The 20,207-nt window shown below is 41.5% G+C and overlaps 1 protein-coding gene across 3 annotated transcripts; it reads right to left on the bottom strand.

Moving 5' to 3' along the window:
- Positions 1–7,990: 7,990 nt before the first annotated feature.
- LOC110584747 (CCHC-type zinc finger nucleic acid binding protein) lies at positions 7,991–19,866 on the bottom strand. Of its 3 annotated transcripts, none has more exons than XM_021694888.2 (5): positions 19,702–19,866; positions 10,522–10,659; positions 10,331–10,423; positions 9,946–10,144; positions 7,991–8,989 (listed from the first exon to the last, which is right to left on the bottom strand). In XM_021694888.2, exons 2-5 carry the CDS (start codon positions 10,643–10,645, stop codon positions 8,872–8,874), a joined length of 534 nt encoding a protein of 177 aa, XP_021550563.1. In that variant the 5' UTR covers positions 10,646–10,659; positions 19,702–19,866; the 3' UTR covers positions 7,991–8,871. The 3 variants fall into 3 exon arrangements, with proteins under 3 accessions (XP_021550563.1, XP_021550565.1, XP_021550562.1); XM_021694890.2 differs by having other exon boundaries at positions 10,543–10,659; XM_021694887.1 differs by having other exon boundaries at positions 9,946–10,147; positions 19,702–19,849.
- Positions 19,867–20,207: the final 341 nt, after the last annotated feature.

The raw sequence follows: 20,207 nt of genomic DNA, 5'->3' as shown, positions 1-20,207 counted from the left end.
AAAATTTATAAACTATGCAAAGAACAGAAAGGTCTGATCAACTACTGTGGCCTAATAAAAAAAATATTGCAAGAACACTTTCTGGAAAAAAGGGTCCAAACATTTTTAAGTATGCTTGAAAGATAGGGATTGGGAGACCTGTTCCCTAAAGACCATACTAGGAGTAACTGTTAGAAGAGAAGATTCAACCTTACTTGCAGCATCTCAGATTTTAATCACCTTTGGGCTTCTGTGTCCTAACCTAAGGTTAACCAGCCCCAAATACCAGAAACTCCCATGCTGATAACCTGAGATGAGATGGCATCCTTTTTCTCTTGGGTCTGAGAGTGTTTACACTCAAGAACAAGTATAAAAATGGAATATGGTAGAATTATAAAATCCTGAGGCACCTGGCTGGCTCAATCGAAGGAGCATGCGACTCTTGATTGCAGGGTCATGAGTTCGAGCCCCATGTTGGGTGTATAGATTACTTAAACTTTAAAAAAAATTAAAATCATTAGGAAGATGTATGATTAGAACATCCCAAAGGCAGAAAAATTTTAAAGTTATTAGCAAAACTTTAAACCATTATATCTGTAGTGTTTCTGTTTCAAATTTTCAAAGCCAGATTACGTTCCTAATCAAAGTTGAAATTTAGAACAAATTTAGAATCAAGATCAAAATGCCTAAGAAAAACTGATTTTCAGAATGTTCCTCAGGTTTAACAGAGTATGCATTACACAAAGTTTAAAATAGTAGACTGCTCCTCCATGCACCAAAGCATTAGAGAATCTCTCAGTTAAGAGAAGCCAAGTAGCTATTGTCCCCAGAGGGACATGGGCTCTTCTCCAGTTCTCTATAGCACCACCTCTCCTCCATCTCCCAGCTGACCAGCTTCCTTCATATTACCATCTGCTGCCTTCCAAAGGCTCTGGAGTTAGTGGCATGCATTAAAGGTGTCCGTGAACTGGTTCAACCAGGCCTTATTTCAGACTTGCCAAACATACTGAGAGGTATCCTCTCAGGTGGCATACAAACAATCTGGTGGCACTGTAAGAAGTTTGCATAAAAACAGTAAGTACCATTTATTATTCCAGTAAGTGGTAGGCCCTTTACGAATAACAGTCTCATGTAATCCATCACGGTGATCCAGCAAAATACAAGGTTTTTTTTTTTTCACTTTACAGATGAGGAAACTGGAGCTTAGAGCTACTTGCTGTTTCAAATATAAGCTAAAAACTGGCTTGGAGCAGAGATTCCAGTGAAGTCTGACACCACAGCCTATATTGGTTGCATGATGCTACATTCCCAAAATTGGGCAAGGCCCTGCAGCTAAAATCAGATTTTCGAGGCCCAGGCACTGCAGCACCAATAGACCTTGCGGGAGAAAGTGCAAGATCACTTGGCCAGCATTTAGAAGTCACACACATTCATTCCTGGGGTCGTCTATCCTGGGCTTGCGTTTTTAAGGGTTTAAGGTCCACTAATTGTTCATGACTGAAGTATTAGTAGAGATCTGTTTATCATCCATGGCTGCTAAAACCATGTGGTGCAAGGCTGATGGAAGACTTTATAATAGAAAACACTGAAATCACCTGAGCCTACTAATCAAGCCTAGTATCACCAGAAGTAAGGCAATCTGACATTATGTACCTCCTGATGTGATGTAACAGGAAGTAGACAGCACCCCCTATGATGTATCTAGCCTAAAAAAAAAAAAAATCAAAATACAATCAAGCTTCTAGACCTGACTACCACTAAACTCTGGGAAATAAAACCACATGAAACAATACTACAGGGATACAATCAGCGAAATGCAGGTCATTAGGAATTCTTCAATTTGTTTTTTCCAAAAAGGACAGGCAACTTACAGATTTAAGAGACATTACCAAATGCTATGTATATGGAGCATTTGGATCCTGACCCAACAAGAAAAAAATTAAAATGAAATCAAATGGAAATTTGGGTTTCCTCCATACATTACCATTTATCATTTTGTAAATATTCCAATTCCAAGGCATTTTTTGGTTGATCTGATTCAGAAACCTGTTAATGAAGCAATTTTGTAAAAAGTCGATATAAACATGGCAGCTAGGATAATTGTGATAGAATTCTGAAATTTGGCACAAAAACCACTAGACTGAATTGACTTTCTCTTCCATTCACAATAGAGAATCAGCAAAGGTTTGAAAAGTCAATGACAAGTAAGTTTTTGCTTCTATTTCAGCCCTCAGCTATACAGTTAAAAATTAAAAAACAAAAATCTTGCCTCTAAAATTTTTGTCCTACTCAGGAAAAAAAATCTGTGACTATAAGCTCTGACTTCTTGCCCTCTATCAGTTCAGGTTCGCTGTGTGGAAACAGACAAGCAAATGGCCATAGCCTGAAGAGAGAGTGTCACCTCATCTGTGTTACACCATATAATTTGCACAAATATAGTTTCTAACTTTTCCAAATTAAAAATACCACCTGAAACCACTAAATGAACTCCCACTCCTCTAAGGAGCTTTATACCTAAATCAGCTCCTAAGAGCTCCAATATATAAGATTGCCTCATAAATGATAGGTGCGTCAACTAAGCATCAAACATCAAGTACATGTGCCTATTGCATGCATCTTTGTGGCCTGATCCAGGAAGTATAAATGTAGTAGGCAGAAGAACTGGAGTTCCCCATTCTCCTTCCAGGGAATTGTTGCCCCTATTCCATCCCACTTGCATCCACTTTAAGTTGAGGTCCCATTGTGATAACTCCTCTCCAATGACTTTCATTATTGGGGGCACGGGCACAAGAGGACATGCTAACTGCAACTAAGAATATTTAAAATGAACCTAAGGGCAAAGGATGGTTACTTGGTGAAGGCAAAGCAATGCAGTAGCCACACTTAGGAAAGAAGTCCATCTCAGTCAAGTGGAAAAACTCACTGAATAATGACCTGTCTGCCATCAAATTATTTTTGCCTAAGTTTGGTCACTTAGCAATGTTCTCTGGGGAGACAAGAGTAGTCAGGTTCTAGGCCCTGGTTGGTGGGCCATGCTGCAAAGTAAACTAAATTAAAACTTCAATGCTGAAAACCAAGAACCACAATAGCAGGGAGAAAAAAGACCAGGAAGGATCAAGATGAAAATGCACCCACGCTACTCAACAGAATTGCGTTGATCTCCTCAGGCCCATTTAGGAAAGGATGTTTTTACAAGTGAAAGCAAAGAAGTAAGTCAAAAAACGCTTGTTATTTTTAAGAAAACACTACCACCATCCTTGCCTTCGGGTATGTACCAGCTACCTTAGGAGGTAAAATACTGTAGCTTGCTATCAAAACATTTACTAAAAGATTACAGATAGCCCCTAAGTTCCTTGTAAAGGTTTGTTGTGAGGTTGAAAATGGACAGACGTGAAGCAGTTATGTGTCATGAATGTTCTTTCCACTCTAAAGCAAGCAAGCAAGCAAGGATAATTACACACAAACCACTGTAATTAAGAGCATAAGCACAGGACTATGTTCTCAAATTCCAACTGCACCACCGGGGCTATGACCTTGGTTACTTACACCAATGGTTTTCAATCCAGTGGTACCTGAGAATCATCTGGAAGCTTATAAAATACCGATAGCTCAGAACCCGCCTAGACAAATTAGAGCCAAATGCCTGCATGTCTAATTCTAGAGGTTACTAGCTCCCAGATATGAGGCTGTTGCTAAGATTCACACTTCTCCACTGCTTCAACAGTTACTCCCTCTTCACATCAAGCACACAAGACTCACAACAGTAGCCCCCAATACTTCAGGTTACATACAGGAAATGCAATGTTTAATGCTTACTATGACATACCAGTCTACCACAAAAAACATACCCCAAATCTTTTCAAAATTTTCAGTATCATGGAGGTTTAACTTAGACTATCACAACAAATACTAATACATATTAAGGCAAACACATCCAAAATAGAAAATAAGAGACAGATGGTAAAAAAAGACAAATATGCACTAAAAACTTAACTCCCCCAAAATCTCAAGGTTTTACCTCTGGCACTTTAAGTAGACAAGGTTACAAGTGCACCTGTACCAGACAGCATAATCTAAATGTTTTCTGGACGCCAGCTACCCCAAAGCCCTATGCTACATCATCAAAAGCATGTGCAATTTTTCGTACATTGCAGTACAGTGCGGCAGTGGACTCCTAAAAGTAAAACCAGTGTCACTCCATTAATGCCATCACTGTAACTTTTCATTGCAGTACAGCACATTGGTTGTGTAGGGAATAGAATTCTTATCTGCTGTAGGGAAAGGAAGGAATCTTTTCAGTTGACTTTAAAGTGTCAAAGCAGGCGCACCTGGGTGGCTCCGTCAGTTAATTAAGCATCTTGATTTCAGCTCAGGTCATGATCTGGGGCTTTGTCCTCATCTGGGAGTCTGCTTGAGATTCTCTCTCTCTGCCCCCCCCCCCCCCCCCCCCCCCTAAAAAAAAATCTTAAAAAAAAAGTTTCAAAAATACTGAAATTAACATTAAAAAAATTTTTTTTAATTTTTTGACAGAGAGACAGCGAGAGAGGGAACACAAGCAGGCGGAGTGGGAGAGGGAGAAGCAGGCTTCCCGTGGAACAGGGAGCCCAATGTGGGGCTCGATCCCAGGACCCTGGGATCATGACCTGAGCCCAAGGCAGATGCTTAAAGACTGAGCCACCCAGGCATCTGAAATTAACATTTTAAAATACTACTTAATAGGGGTACTGTTGATCTTGGGGTCCTGAGTTCAAGCCCTGCATTGGGCTCCCTGCTCAGCAGGGAGTCTGCCTCTTCCCCTAGCTCATGTTCTCATGCGCTCTCAAATAAAATCTTTATTTAAAAAAAAAAAAACTAACGTAGCTTTGCTATGCATACCTAAGTTAGATGGAACATTTTTTTTGAGAGCGCATGCATGAGCAGGGGGGTGTGGGAGGGGGCGCAGGGCAGAGGGAGAGGGAGACTCTTAAGCAGGCTCCACGCCCGGTGTAGAGCAGGACCCAGGGCTTGATCTCCCAACCCTGAGAACATGACCTATTTCTTTTTTAAATCTAAGCTCCAAAGCCCAATGTGGGGCTTGAACTCAGGACCCCAAGATCAACAGTTGCATGTTCTACTGAGCTAGCCAGGCACCCCTCAATGTATAGATTCTTCTTTTGACTACTCTTTATTAAAAAAAATAAGTTTGGAGGCAAGAGCTCCATCTGATCCACTCCGTTTAGGTCATGTTGAAGCAGCTTCAAGAGGCTAAGGCGAAACAGCTATTCTAGGAGTATGCAGAAAGGCAGAAAAACTGAACAGGGATGCAAAGATGAAAATGTTAGACGATGCAAAATTCATTGTAGCACCTCCACTTATCTTTCCATCATCTCGATCCTGCAGGGATAGAAATCTCAGCAAACCTTACAGAAAGGGGGGATTGGTTTCTTACCCAAAAGTGAAGCGGCTAAACCCCAAACAAACCTCACATTTGACATATCCATTCACCTATCAAGGCAATGCTACTATCTGAAAAGTTGTTTTTTTAAGATTTTATTTATTTATTTATTGGAGAGCGAGCGAGCGAGCGAGAAACAGCATGAGAGAGGAGAGGGTCAGAGGGAGAAGCAGGCTCCCCGCCAAGCAGGGAGCCCGATGCGGGCGGGACTCGATCCCGGGACTTTTTTTTTTATAATTTTTTTTAAATGTTTTATTTATTTATTCATGAAAGTCAGAGAGAAAGAGAGGCAGAGGCAGAGGGAGAAGCAGGCTCCCCGCCTAGCAGGGAGCCCGATGCGGAACTCGATCCCAGAACCCTGGGATCATGACCCGAGCCGAAGGCAGACGCTTAACCATCTGAGCCACCCAGGCGCTGGGACTCCAGGATCATGACCTGAGCCGAAGGCAGTCGCTTAACCAACTGAGCCACCCAGGCGCCCCCTTGAGCAACTTTTTAAAAACTGTTTTCAGGGCGCCTGGGTGGCTCAGTCGGTTAAGCGACTGCCTTCGGCTCAGGTCATGATCCTGGAGTCCCTGGATTGAGTCCCACATCGGGCTCCTGGCTCAGCAGGGAGCCTGCTTCTCCCTCTGACCCTCTCCCCTCTCATGCTGTTTCTCTCGCTCGCTCTCTAATAAATAAGTTGCTTAAGGGGCGCCTGGGTGGCTCAGTCATTGGGCGTCTGCCTTCAGCTCGGGTCATGATCCCGGGGTCCTGGGATCGAGCCCCCCATCAGGCTGCCTGCTCAACAGGAAGCCTGCTTCTCCCTCTCCCACTCCGCCTGCTTGCATTCCCTCTCGCTGAGTCTTTCTCTGTCAAATAAATAAAATCTTAAAAAAAAAAAAAGTTGCTTAAAACCAAGTCTTAACAGGGCTCCTGGGTTGCTCAGTTGGTTGGGTGTCCAACTCTTGGTTTCAGCTCGGGGTCCTGGGATTGAGCCCAGTGTCAGGCTCCACGTTCAGTGGGGAGTCTGCTTGAGGATTCTCTCCCTCTGTCCCCCTCCAATAAATAAAATAATCTTAAAAAAGTCTTACAACAAATCCTTAATTGCTACAGGAACTGCTCATTGGCTCTCAGCAATTAGCTTGGATTCCCTAGAATACACATATTTTCACATTGTACTTGCTCAGTCATCAAGGTCAATGCAACTAAATGCAACCTTATGAAAGAACACTTATGTAGCCTGTGAATAGGCCCTCAGTTATGTGTATCAAAGGGCTTGAAACAAAAGGCCGCTAGGTACTACAAATGCAGCACAAAGGACAGTTGTGCGAAGCAAAGCAGTTCTAAATATCTCACTTGCTAGGTTTTCCAACTTGAGGCTGGAAACCTTGGGGGAAAATAACCCCATGTGGACCACCCCCAAACCGGAATCTACATTTAACAGTGATGCCTTTGAAAATAGGTCTTCCCTTATGCTTTTACTTGCAATAGAAGCAAAAATTATCAAGACATTTAACATGCAGGGTGCCTGGGTGGCTCAGTCGTTAAGCATTTGCCTTAGGCTCAGGTCATGATCCCAGGGTCCTGGGATCGAGCCCCATACGGCTCCCTGCTCCACGGGAAGCCTGCTTCTCCCTCTCCCACTCCGTTTGTGTTCCCTCTCTCACTGTGTCTCTGTCAAATAAATAAGATCTTAAAAAAAAAAAAAGATATTTAACATGCTTAGTTAACATCTACCATTTGCTCAATACAAATATCAAAGGAAAAAGAAACTTGTTTGCTTGTGTTCATGAGTTAAAGGACCTACATGTCAGGGCGCCACACTTTTTTTCTGCCTGCTTTTGACTATTAATTAGGCAAAGTAGGAATTGGCCAGACACCAACATCTTAATCCTGCAATGGTATAGATCACAAATTGACCAGACTACCTGAGGATGAAAAACTCACAATATAGATCCAATGTGAAGAATCACATGGCATTGTGAAGGGAAAAAAATAAACTAAGCTGGGAAAGCATAAGCCACTAAGTATAATTAGTTTAGCAGGGAGGGGGGGAACGGGACACGGACGGGGACAAAAAGAGGACATAGGGTGGGACGGATACTTGAGTAGGTTCTAGACTCCAGGTAGCTGTCATTTTTCAAAGCAAGTTAAGCTTCCACTAACTCATGTTTAAAGTAAATTCGTTCATTAAACCAAATGATTTCTAAGGTCCATCTCAACTCTAGAACAAATCCTAGAAAAACAAGGAATCAGCCATTTCAGAGCCTTGTGAAGCCCAGGAAAAGTATTAAATGCTAAAATATAACAATGGCATTAAAACTATCAAGAATGAACATAAAGCTAAAGGGCAGCATTATAATGGGTTACAAAAAGAATTTTTTATATCCCTGCAAAACAGGACACCAAAGGATCTAAAGCTTATGCTTCCTTGTAATAGCTAATTTTCATCACTGAAGACATGACTGAGTTAGTACACAAAGAAAAGTCCAAACTGTCAGCTTTTAGTCCTCCACATTCCCCTCTTTAATATGGCATTTTGCACTATATACATTAATGAAAATTTGAAACAAACAGAAAGAACTTTAGTCAAACTCCCCTTCCTCCTCCAGCTTTATTGGATAGTTTAAAATTACATTTCTATTTTCTAGGACTTCAGTTGCTTTTTCCATCTGACTTTTAAAAACTGATTACAGCAAATGAAACAGTTGTCTAAGTGATATAGTATACAAAAATAACATCTTGATTTCTGTGAAAATGCATTTCTCTGCAATTCCTGAATAACTCCAAATTATGCTAACTCTGAGCATAGATGTTTACTCTGGGTTTTAGATTTAGTCTTTGAAAAAAATGTGTTCTAAACCTTTGCCATCACCTTATGTATATTCAGCATCAACGCTGTGATGAAGTTGTTCCTGTTTAGGCCTTTATCCCGTTTTTTTCTCGCACAGCCATTAACACACGTTTGTCTTTTTATTTTGTTTACTCCCACTCAACTGTATGTTCTATGTAGGGCCTGATACAGATGTTACTTGATGTTATTTAATAGCTACTGAGGTCAGACAATTCAAGGCCATCGTTATGCTAAAATTAAAGTTATTTATGGAAGCTCATAAATACTTCCAGAATTGGTTTTATCTCCTACATGGGAACATATCCAAGAAACCCAGAACGGGTTTACTGGTCTGACTCAACTCTTCCCATTCCTCAATCCCTATTCACCAGTGGCGCGGAAAGGGGGTTCTTTAACAAAGCATTATACATAACACCTCTACCAAACTAAACATAAACTTTTTTTTTTTGTAGTTAAATGCAGAAAGTCGATTTTTTTCCACCCCTTTCCTCCTTTTACACGGCAAGTAAAGCTCACTGGCCTGGGAGTAGCCTCTATCTGCCAACCTTTGGCCAGTGAAGAGGATTCAGAGAAAATAATACAACCATCAATCAGAAAAAGGAGGGGCGACAAAGGAAAATAATTAAGCTGTGGCTTCAATCGTGCATTCCCGTGCAAGGTGCCCTGACTCGCCACAGCGGTAACAGTTGACTTCACTTGTCTTGCTGCAGTTGATGGCTACGTGACCAGTTTCACCACACCTTAAAAAAAAAAAAAAAAAAGTTTTCACAATGTGCTCAGAAAATGCAAAACTGTACTGAAGCAATAGTAACTGGAACAAAAAGCAATTGGCAAATGAAGCAATGCATTTTCTCCCTCAAGAGTCTCATTAACCCCTAAACTAAAAGCAGGAAGGAGAAATTAGATAACAAAGTACTCAATTATGAAGCCTAAACCATAAAATTAAGATTTTCACCCTAAGAGATCCACCAAAAACTCCGAAACACCAAAAACAGAGGCACCTGGGTGGCTCAATTGGTTAAGCGGCTCTTATATTTCCGCCCAGGTCATGATCTCACAGTAATGAGATGGAGCCCATGGCCCATTCTGTGCTGGGCATGGAGCCTGCTTGGGATTCTCTCCCCACCCCCAATGCTAAAAAGGACACTGACCAAGATGTACCTTTTTCTTAAGTTTTATTTATTTATCTCTACACCCAGCGTGGGGACATGATTTTGAGTCCCACACTGGGTGGGTGCCCCAAGATGTACCTTTATACAAATTAATCCCTAAGATTTCACTGGTATGTACTTAGCAAAACTTTAAAGTTTTGTGCCTTAAATATGTACATTTTATTGTATGTCTCATCCACAAAGATTTCCGGTTGCAGGACAGAAGATTTGTGTATTGGAATTATCGTTTTCTACAATGCCTCTGAAAACTCCAAATTATAGCATAACATTCTTATTTTTAAAACATTAAAAATTCCAAGTTGTGTAAGTTGTCCAACTGCCATAGCTACAAGCCATGATGGCAGAATAGTGACTAATATAGACAGGCCGCTGGTTACATATGCTGAAAATCAGTATCAACTGGTCACAGCCAACCTTCACTAATGTGCTGGTCCACAAGGCCCTTGCCCTTCCATTTATACCTAACTCACCTCTAAAATAATCTCTGCCATAAGCCTTCCTCCAGCAACACCATAACAACTTACCTATAGCACTTCACTTTGGTGCAGTCTTTTTGAATGTGTCCAAATTCTCCACAAGAATAGCACTTCTGCTCATCCGCATGGTCACAGTCACGAGCCAGATGGCCTGGTTTGCCACAGTTGTAGCAGCATTGCTCTCGCTCTCTCTTGGGCTCCTTGCAGTCCTTGGCAATGTGGCCACCTCTACCGCAGTTATAGCAGGCTTCAACAATAAGGAAAAGAAGCAGACCAAGACTATAAAACCTTTACAAAACACTATTATGTTTTAAGCCATACAATACAAAACCTCAAAGCTAAAAATGTCTTTTCTAATGCTATGTGCAGCAGTAGTACATGCTCACCTCTCCAAATTCTAGAAGGGTATTAAAAGGAAGTGTTAAATACTTACCATCCTCTTGAAGATCACAATCCTTGGCAAGATGACCAGACTCACCACAGCGATAACAGATGTCTGGAAGAGATGAGGAAACAAACTGGAAACCTATTTTGGATAAAAACAAAAAGAATTTGGCTAATTAGACCAGTTTTGATACTAATAAATACTGAAGTGCTTCAAATTTTTTTATTCGACAAAAATACCTCTATCCGAGGTAAAACCACCTCTGCCACGGCTTCTCATTCCACGACCACGGCCTCCACCAGTAGGGCATTCCCGGGCCCAATGGCCAGATCGTCCACACTTGAAACACTCATTGCTGCTCATGGCTGCAGTCAGATCTTCGAAATATTAAAAATGACATTGTTAAACTACTTGAAATTACTTTTAGCTTATATTGTCCTTTGAGTGTGTTTTTGGATAATTATTCTGGGGGAAGAAGCCAGCATATATACTGGTTAGGCATTAAATACCTATTAAGAAATATATTAAAAGTGAAAAACTGTAACACACATATTTTGATATAATTTCTGATTGTTAAAACCATTATGATTATGAATATATGGATTAATACAAATGTTAATTCAGTTATTAAAGGGGTGATGAAATTTAGAGGGTATCAATGCACATCCATTATTAGAAATGTAACACCTCATTCAAGGTCTAATTTAATGGACACATTTTCATGGTTACAAGCCAGTAAACTTTATTTTGGGCAAATGGAAGTTATTTAATGGTCATAAAATTGGAATAGTTCAAAACAACAGAGCTGTGGTATGTACTTTGAGAGTAAGGGGTAGGTAAAGAAAAACTATTTCTCTCTGTAACTTTAGCATCTAACAGTGCCTAGTTCTACTGCAGCACTTGTCTGCGGACTCTTTAGAGCAAACATGTTAGAAGAAATGCAGTATATAAATTTTCTCTAGAAGTTACAGTATGCTAAAAATATTAGAAAAACAACAAAAGGATATACCAAAAAGCATCTAAAGCACCGGGACCATTTTTTTCTCTTTTATTCTCTTCTAAGTTTTCCTGTAGTTTTACATTTAAAACAAGGGTACTTGGAATTTCACAACAGATTCCTTTTTGAAAAAGGTATTATTTATAAAGGGGAGGGGGCAAAACTCCCACTAAAGCAAATGAATTTTATACTTATGTAACAATCTAAAAATAAACAGGGACTATTCCTGAAATAGAATGTAATGTTGCAGGAGAAACTCCTAAGAAAGTGGTTTTTAAAAAACAAACTATCTCGGAACAATGTAGTAACTTTTACATTTCCACACTTCCACATCTGAATATTTTTACCCTTATTTCCAGTGTCAAGCCATGGTACACCAAATTTTTTAACTACCCTCTCAAAGCCACAAGCACCACGATCTAGCAAAACATATTGTTTCAACTAAGACTGACTAGTTAAGTGGAATCACCTAAACCAACCACAGCACCAAAACTCAAGTGACAGTGAAATGGCAAAGTCCCCCCCCTCCCCGCCATCCTTTCAGTAACTGGTTCATTGCTAAGTCATAGAGAATCCAGTAACTAAAAATTAAGCTAAAGTTCAGTTTCAAAAGTTTCCATTGTCAAATATTCAAAAGAACTCAATACTTATCCCAAGTCTCTGCTATCAGATTCACGGTAAGTTTTCAAAGGGTTCTTTTTTTTTTTTTTTTAAAGATTTTATTTATTTGACAGAGGGAGACACAGCGAGAGAGGGAATACAAGCAGGGGGAGTGGGAGAGGGAGAAGCAGGCTTCCCGCCGAGCAGGGAGCCCGATGCAGGGCTCGATCCCAGGACCTGAAATCATGACCTGAGCCAAAGGCAGACGCTTAACGACTGAGCCACCCAGGCGCCCCAAAAATAAAATCTTTGTTTTTAATTTTTTTAATTTTTTAAAGATTTTATTCATTTATTTGAGAGAGAGAGAATGAGAGAGAGCACATGAGAGGGGGGAGGGCCAGAGGGAGAAGCAGACTCCCTGCCGAGCAGGGAGCCCGACGCGGGACTCGATCCAGGGACTCCAGGATCATGACCTGAGCCGAAGGCAGTCGCCCAACCGAGCCACCCAGGCGCCCCAATAAATAAATCTTTAAAAAAAAAAAAGTTAGTGGTTTCAGATGCATAATGCACATTTCTAGTCAGAAGAAAACAGCCAGTAAAGATTAAAAATGTATTTTTGCAAAATATTAGATTACATTTGCTTTCTTTTACTGGTATTAGCCTTTTTAAGTCATGTAAAGTACTGGTTTCCACCAGAGAAGTTAGGATAAAAAATAAAAAGATCACAGAAGAGGGCTGCTTATGGTACCTTGTCCTCTCCTCTAACCTCATTTTCATTTTGCATCTTCTCCAGTTTATAGCCAGACCAATTTATGCACATTTAACTATTGCTGTCAGTGAGTTCTTTGCACTGAAATGATCACTTCCTTTACAAGGTAATACGGGCAATTTGACAAGTCCTGAGTAGTTTATCATTTAATATTTAAACAAGAGGAGCTGCTCCTGGATGGCTCAGTCGGTTGATCGTCTGACTCTTGATTTTGGCTCAGGTCATGATCTCAGGGTTATGAGGGATACCCTGTGTCCGGTTTCACGTTCAGCAGGGAATCTACTGGAGGTTCTCTCTCTCCCCCTCTGCTCCTCCCCCCTGATCGTGCCCACGCTCTCAAAAGCTTTTATAAAAATTATATATATTGGGCGCCTGGGTGGCTCAGTCGTTAAGCGTCTGCCTTCGGCTCGGGTCATTGATCCCAGGGTCCCGGGATCGAGCCCCACATCGGGCTCCCTGCTCGGCAGGAAGCCTGCTTCTCCCTCTCCCACTGCTTGTGTTCCTGCTCTCACTGTCAAATAACTATAAATAAAATCTTAAAAAAAAAAGCATATAAAAGTTATATATATCTGTAAGTACAAACAAGATAACATCTTTTAGAAAACATCACAATCCTATATATTCAATATGCATTTCTAAAGCTAGTTTCAGACAATCACCCCTTTAGACTGATGCTTTAAAAGAACATGGTTTACTTCATAATAAATTTCAAAGGGAATGTGTTATAATGAATCATCATGTTTATCAGTGGAATAAAGTCAGCAGGTAAAATTTTAGGTTTACTTTCACCACAGAAATAGGAGTTTAAAAAACTACTCAAGTACTGATTAATCTATGTGTACATTTTCATTAACTGTTTTCTTCGTTTTGTCTTACCTCTATTCATGGGACCCAGATCCAAAATGAAAAGAAAAAGAAATGATAGGAAAAGTACTTCTGGAAAGATGACAATTAGTTAAAATAACATTAAAGGATTAAACACTACACTCTACTTCTTCTCACCCTAATTCCTAACTGAAATTTGGTTAAAATGTGATCATTTCTATATGAACCACAAATTTAGGGAAAGCAGTATTTCTCCATTTAGACAGTAATTCTACAAAACAAATATGCAACTTTATACATGGTAACTAGTTTTAGATATCTGCTTTGCCATCGACAAATTTCAGTGTCACATAATTTTATTTACCGAGTAAATTAATGTTAAAAAAAATACTAAATCTTAAAGGGAAAAGAAACATTTCATTTACATCCCGAAGACCCATCATCAGTAGGCCACATGCTTTTTAAAAGATCTTCCCAGTGGGCTTAGGTAATGTGTATGCAATCTGCCTTCTCCTGCCCTTTGGCCTAGACAATCAGTCAATTAAGCTGTTCTACATTTTCAGAGTCCCCTGTGATAGATTTGTCTCATAACATTAAACCAACCGATTCCCACTATGTTTTAGAGACCTGCCACTTATCCTAGAAGCAGGTCCCCATCCTAATATTCATCTTATATGCAAATGTATTTAGTTATAAGGTCTTTAGAGAATTATATGCTATTCCCTATGAAAAGGAGAGGCAGTAAGGTAAGATAGCTGAGATTTATGGTTCTGTGGTTCTCACTGCCTATGACCTCCTGGCTGAAATTTTACTGCACCATCCTGCCTCCGCCCCCCTCCACCTGTCACAACCTTTTCCAACCTTCACCCGCCAACTCAAATGCCAACTCTTATAAAAGAATCTGACCATATCTCCAGCCTGGAACTCTCCTTCCTAGTAAAACCCACAGTACTTTATTAGTATCTGTCTCATAACACTACCATACTGACTTTTATCATATTCCTTGAGGACATAGACCAAGTAATTCACCTTTCAATTATCACAACACCCCCCCCCCCCATGTAATTATCCTTTTAGTAGCAGTTATACTCAGTATTTTAACTGCTTGGGGTTAAGGGACAATTATAATCATTTGCTGAATGAAACAAACTGTGTTTCTTGTACTGACCCAACCCAATCTAACAAAGTACTAACACCTAAATGCTTGCTATCACAAGAGTTACTGCACCATTAATTTAAAGTAACAATGTAGGGGCGCCTGGGTGGCTCAGTGGATTGGGCATCTGCCTTCAGCTCAGGTCATGATCCCAGGGTCCTGGGATTGAACCATGAGTTGGGCTCCCTGCTCAGTGGGTAGTCTGCTTCTCCCTCTCCCTCTGCCCTTCCTGCCCCAGTTTGTGTGCTCTGTCATAAAATCTTAAAAAAAAAAAAAAGTAACAATGTATTTCTAAATTATGTACTCATTAAGGATGTACTATCACTCTAAATTTAAGAATGATAATTTCAGCTTATCTAATAAAATCCTATTACTCTTAGAATTCACAATCAACTAGACCTCTAATATTTTATGGAATGCTACAAAACATTATCTACTAATGAAGATAAAAGACAAAACGCTGTATTTTCACTATTACCAGGCAGAAGGAGAGCATATATTTTCTTCCTTTTGTTGCTAAAAGTCATTGCTTGTATCTACACTGATATCGTCACACAATAAAGATTTGGGGACTCTAACAGGTAAGCCTGGGTTAACCACTTAACTACGTGCTGTGTTACCTCAGACACTTGAGGTCTGTCCTTATCAAGAAAAGATAAAACTCGGGGCGCCTGGGTGGCTCAGTTGGTTAAGCGACTGCCTTCGGCTCAGGTCATGATCCTGGAGTCCCGGGATCGAGTCCCGCGTCGGGCTCCCTGCTCAGCGGGGAGTCTGCTTCTCCCTCTGACCCTCCTCCCTCTCATGCTCTCTGTCTCTCATTGTCTCTCTCGCAAATAAATAAAATCTTAAAAAAAAAAAAAAAAATTTAAAAAAAAAAAAAAAAGAAAAGATAAAACTCATCTGTGATGAGAAATGTTACCAGGTGTCTTGCCCTTAACAGGTGCTCAACTCAAAAAACTTTGGTTTATATCCTCTGCTTAGTCTTTCTATTCTCCCCTCAATTAAGTTAGACTGCTTACAGGTGGATTAGAACCCTGTGCAATGCCTATAGAGCAGGCTTAGAATAGGGCAAATTCTGCTTACTCAAGTTTCCCGTCTCAAAGTCTACTTCCTATATGGAATGAAGAGGTTAAGAAAAATGGGTAAATGCCAAACAACTTCACATTTCCAACAACCGAAATCAGTTATGTTTCCATTTCAATTTTTGTGTTATCAAATTTCATGACACAAACCACACTTAAAGAAATGTAGGAGCAGAGGGCATGCCAGGCAGCAGTAAGGCAGTCAAGGTATCGCTTGAAAAGACTGAAAATTCACTGAGAGGCCATTTATAATTAAGAGGTCCAACTATTTTATACTCATCTAGGCTTAAATTCTGGAATTGAAACCAAAACATTATTGGTTATACTAACTTGTCTTCATCAATGTAATTGTTCCACATTTTTGATACTAAGAACAAGGCCAGTGAACTACTAAAATCTTAACAGGACACCATCAAGACTAACAATGTGAGTTCCAATGAATTCAGACCCTAACTCTGGCTATAAATCTATTTAAAGTTAAGTAGTGACAGGCAAGTGGGGGGGGGCAACAAAGTATGATGTGGATCTGGCTATCTTTATTGTTTTATATGGTTTTCCTAACATAGCTCTGTATGTGTGTATCACATTTACTGTATCTCTAGTTATTTCCCTCAAGTTTAGGGTTACCATATTGCTGACCTAACTATATCCAGACCACAGGGGCGCTTTGGCCCCCCATGAATGTACTCACTCATCATTATATATATATTTTTAAAGATTTTATTTATTTGACAGAGAGAGAGACAGAGAGAGGGAACACAAGCAGGGGGAGTGGGAGAGGGAGAAGCAGGCTTCTAGCCGAGCAGAGAGCCCGACGTGGGGCTCGATCCCAGAACCCTGGGATCATGACCTGAGCCGAAGGTGGACGCTTAATGACTGAACCACCCAGGCGCCCCCATCATACTTTTTTTTAAAAAGGTTTTATTTATTTGACAAAGAGAGACACAACGAGAGAGAAACACAAGCAGGGGGAGTGGGAGAAGCAGGCTTCCCGCCAAGCAGGGAGCTGGATGCGGGGCTCGATCCCAGACTCTGGGATCATGACCTGAGCTGAAGACAGACGATTAACGACTGAGCCACCCAGGCGCGCCCCCCCATCATTATACTCTTAAATCAGTTTAGTGTTCCAACATGGTACTGAAACACTTCACACTATTGTTAAATAAACAAACTACAGACAGCAGGGAAGGAAGCAAGTTACACTGTACATTACCTGCATTCTGACCAGAATAAAGGAGACCAGAGTGTAATACTGGGAGCGATTCTGGGTTCTTATCCTGGTTCCTGCCCTGATCACCCCCAAAGGGTTTTAAGGTTTTAATAACTAAATATCTACTATGACTCAAAGGTTAATAAACATGTTACCTGTAATCCTTACAACCCTGCAAGTTATGTATTCTTGTTCCCATTTTACTGAGGAGACTGAAGATCTGAGACCATATAAAACAAGTTACTTTGTAATGACGAAAGTATTTGTCTTTAGATAAACAAACTAGAACTGATCAACCTTTTAAAAATCCACAGCCATATATAAATTTATTCACAGTATACCATCACACAGCTTTCCTGAATTTCAAGCCAAGACAGATTTTCTTAACCTTCTTTGTGGTAGAACTTAAGAGTGTCACCACAGATTCAAAGACTGGCAACTGATTTCACTAGTTAACAGCCTCATTTGTAATTATGGAGCCACTCCAGGTGATCACTATACTACACTCTCATACTACTGATTAATACATTCTATCTACTTACAACTTGCATTTTGGTGGCCACAAGCTCTCACTTTATTATTCCAGCAGTTTTTTACAACATGAAAATGGTTGTAAATAGCATAGCCTTACTGCAGCAGCAACTGACACTGCCAGAATCAGAGTTCTATTACGTGAGACAGTAGGGAAAGAGCATTCTCCACATAGCAGGCCAGGATGCCTTGGCATCAGTCTTCTGGCTCTCCACTTACTGTCAAAAGGGCTAGGAAGAGGAAAGAAGCCAACAATTTTTTAAAACTCACTCCTGCAAGAAAAAAAAAAGGCAAAATCTCTCTTGTGGTCAAGTGCTTAGCCAACAGACCATTCCAATTAGTCAAATTGTGGTTCTATTGCTTTTAAGCACCAATTTGGTAACTTCCCATGTATGCAGATGTTACTAGATTTTTTTATAAAAGGCAAAAATAATCCAGAAAGTCATAAAACCACCTACAAAACCCATTTATAATACCTTAAAGAAGAGATCACTCTGCCTGTTCCAGTTCAAATGCTAGTGTAATTAATGCCCTTTGGTCTTCCATTGATTTGGCTCAAAATATTTTACAAGACTCCACATTTGTTTCAAACACATCATCTCTCATCAGTATGAAAATGTGGACCTTTAGGTTGCTAAGACTTACCCAAGTTTTCTAATGTGACATATGCGGTTCAGTACACAAACATATACTGTTAGGTTAAAAAAAAAAAAAAAAACTGTTGCCAAGAGCTGCGATTTGGAAAAAATTTTAAGTCCTTATTTCAGCCCTTGGGAATCTAATATTCTTTTTATATTCCAGTAGAGAGCTCTTGTAGACGAGAATCAGGCTGAACAAGCTAAACACAGCATGTACCTATGTACGTGGCATTTGTAGAGGTTTGATTAAACCATGATCAGAGTAATTTTTAAGCATTTGAAAATGATGCTTCGCAGAAGGGGGGGGAAAAAAAGCCTAAGAGGTAGGAATTTCATCTCCTACATCTTTTAAAACCCCTCAAAACCGTATATGCAATTTATAGTGCTTGAGCAAGAGTAACAAAGTTACTATTTTAATTTAAGGTAACTTGTCCATGCAGAAATTAACTGTTATGTTTCTCTCAAAAATTGTGTCAAAAAATAGGAAAAGAAGAAAACCTTAAAAAAAAAAACTTGTTTAACTTGGGGTATGAGGAGAATGTAAATTAATCCAGACTCTGCTTCTTACCCTCTCTGTGGGTCTTTCTGGATAATGACTGAAACACACTATCCCAAGTCACAAATGACTACTGAGCAGTATTTTCTTTTTCTAAGACCTCCAAGACCAGATGTAGTCACTTCCTTTGGAAGTGCCCTGTGGCTGAGGCCATGTGGTTAACATGTGGCAACAAGCATACGCCTTACCCATAATAAAATCAACACCCAAACCCAAATGTGGGCAACTACGTCGTCCTAAAATAGGTTTTCACATTTGGAATATCTACAAGGGGGCTGGCTCATTAACTTTCACGTCTCATTTTAAAATTAAATTGTATTTAATTAATCCATGAAACGAATGAATTTCGTTGATTCACGGAAAGCGAGACCTATCTGCCTCTTTTCGTACTGCAACGTTGAGAGAAGTAACTTAGCATTTGAACCACGGTAAAAATTCAAGAATCGGGAAGCTATCAAGTATGTAAGAGTACGAATTTCGGGATTCTCAGGCCTTCTGGCGGAGTATCCCACCACTATAAACCCAAGCGCGTCTTCAGTGGCCCTTTTCTAAGCCCATCAAAACCCTTGGCACATGGCCCGCCAGGCCCACTACCCCAGCACATGGCCTGCATAAATACCCAAACCCATCCCCCCCAACCGCACTAGGGTCCTTTCCCCACCACAGCCTCCTTCCAATGAGTTCCCGCCAAATGGACCCTCCGTCTCGCATTCCGCGACCCTCGAAGTCTCAGGGCCTCAGTCCCAAGGGCCCGGGCCTCCTTTGCTGTAAGGCTACGGCCTGGGGTGCGGCCTTGGCTGTGGAAAAGGCCCCGAGGCGCGGCGACCCGGCTTCCCAGGACGGAAAGAAGGGCGGCAGGGTCGCCTGACCGCGGCAGGCCGGAAACCTGGACGTGAGGCGACGGTGGCAGCCGAGTTTCCCGCCTGACGCAGCAGCAGCGCAGGCCAGAGTGCGGCCGCCATCTCCGCCTCACCGCTCCCAACCTCTCCGTCCGCCTCGGCCAGGGCCCGCACCGCGGCTTCCCCCCAACCCCAGGCCCCGCTCTAAGACCTCACCTTCGGCGTCTGAGCGGGCCCGCAGCGGCGGAGACTCAGACGCAGACCCGGGAAAGGCGGCTCACAAGATAGCGGCTGTTTATTTTCAGGGTCCTTGCCTGCGCCACACGCGGGTCTGCACACGGCCCCACACACGCCGCTGCGCACGGCTCTCCTCCGCCTCGCCCACGCGGCCAATCAGCACGCGAAGCTCCGCCGTCCAATCAGAGCGCCCCCGAAGAAGGCCGCCCAGCTTGAGCGCGGCGCGGGGCGGGGTGGGGTGGGCCTCTACCTCCGCGCGCCGCGGCCTTTCCCAGCGTGCCCCGCGCGCGGCCTTTCCCGCCCGGAACCCCAGGCCCCAATCCTTCTCCGGCCCTTTCCGCTTATTCCAGGCCCCTCCCCACCCGGGGGAAATTTGGGTGTCCCGCCCTTGGGGATATCTCGCGGCAGCCGGCGACGAGGGAGGCCAGAGGCCGGGTCTCAGTGAAGTGGCTGTGATTAGCGTGGGATCAGGGAAAATTCCTGTC

Source organism: Neomonachus schauinslandi, chromosome 1 (assembly GCF_002201575.2).
Source record: "Neomonachus schauinslandi chromosome 1, ASM220157v2, whole genome shotgun sequence".
Classification (NCBI taxonomy): Eukaryota; Metazoa; Chordata; class Mammalia; order Carnivora; family Phocidae; genus Neomonachus; species Neomonachus schauinslandi.
Note: the sequence above shows the minus strand (reverse complement) of the source record. Positions and strands in the feature narration are given on the sequence as shown.

Coding starts and splice junctions, on each gene's coding strand:
- LOC110584747 (XM_021694887.1), bottom strand. CDS start 10,645: ATGAGCAGCAATGAGTGTTTCAAGTGTGGACGATCTGGCCATTGGGCC. Junction 10,424..10,521: donor TGGTTTTACCTCGGATAGAG/GTATTTTTGTCG, acceptor TATCCAAAATAG/GTTTCCAGTTTGTTTCCTCA. Junction 8,990..9,945: donor ACCAAAGTGAAGTGCTATAG/GTAAGTTGTTAT, acceptor TTTTTTTTTAAG/GTGTGGTGAAACTGGTCACG.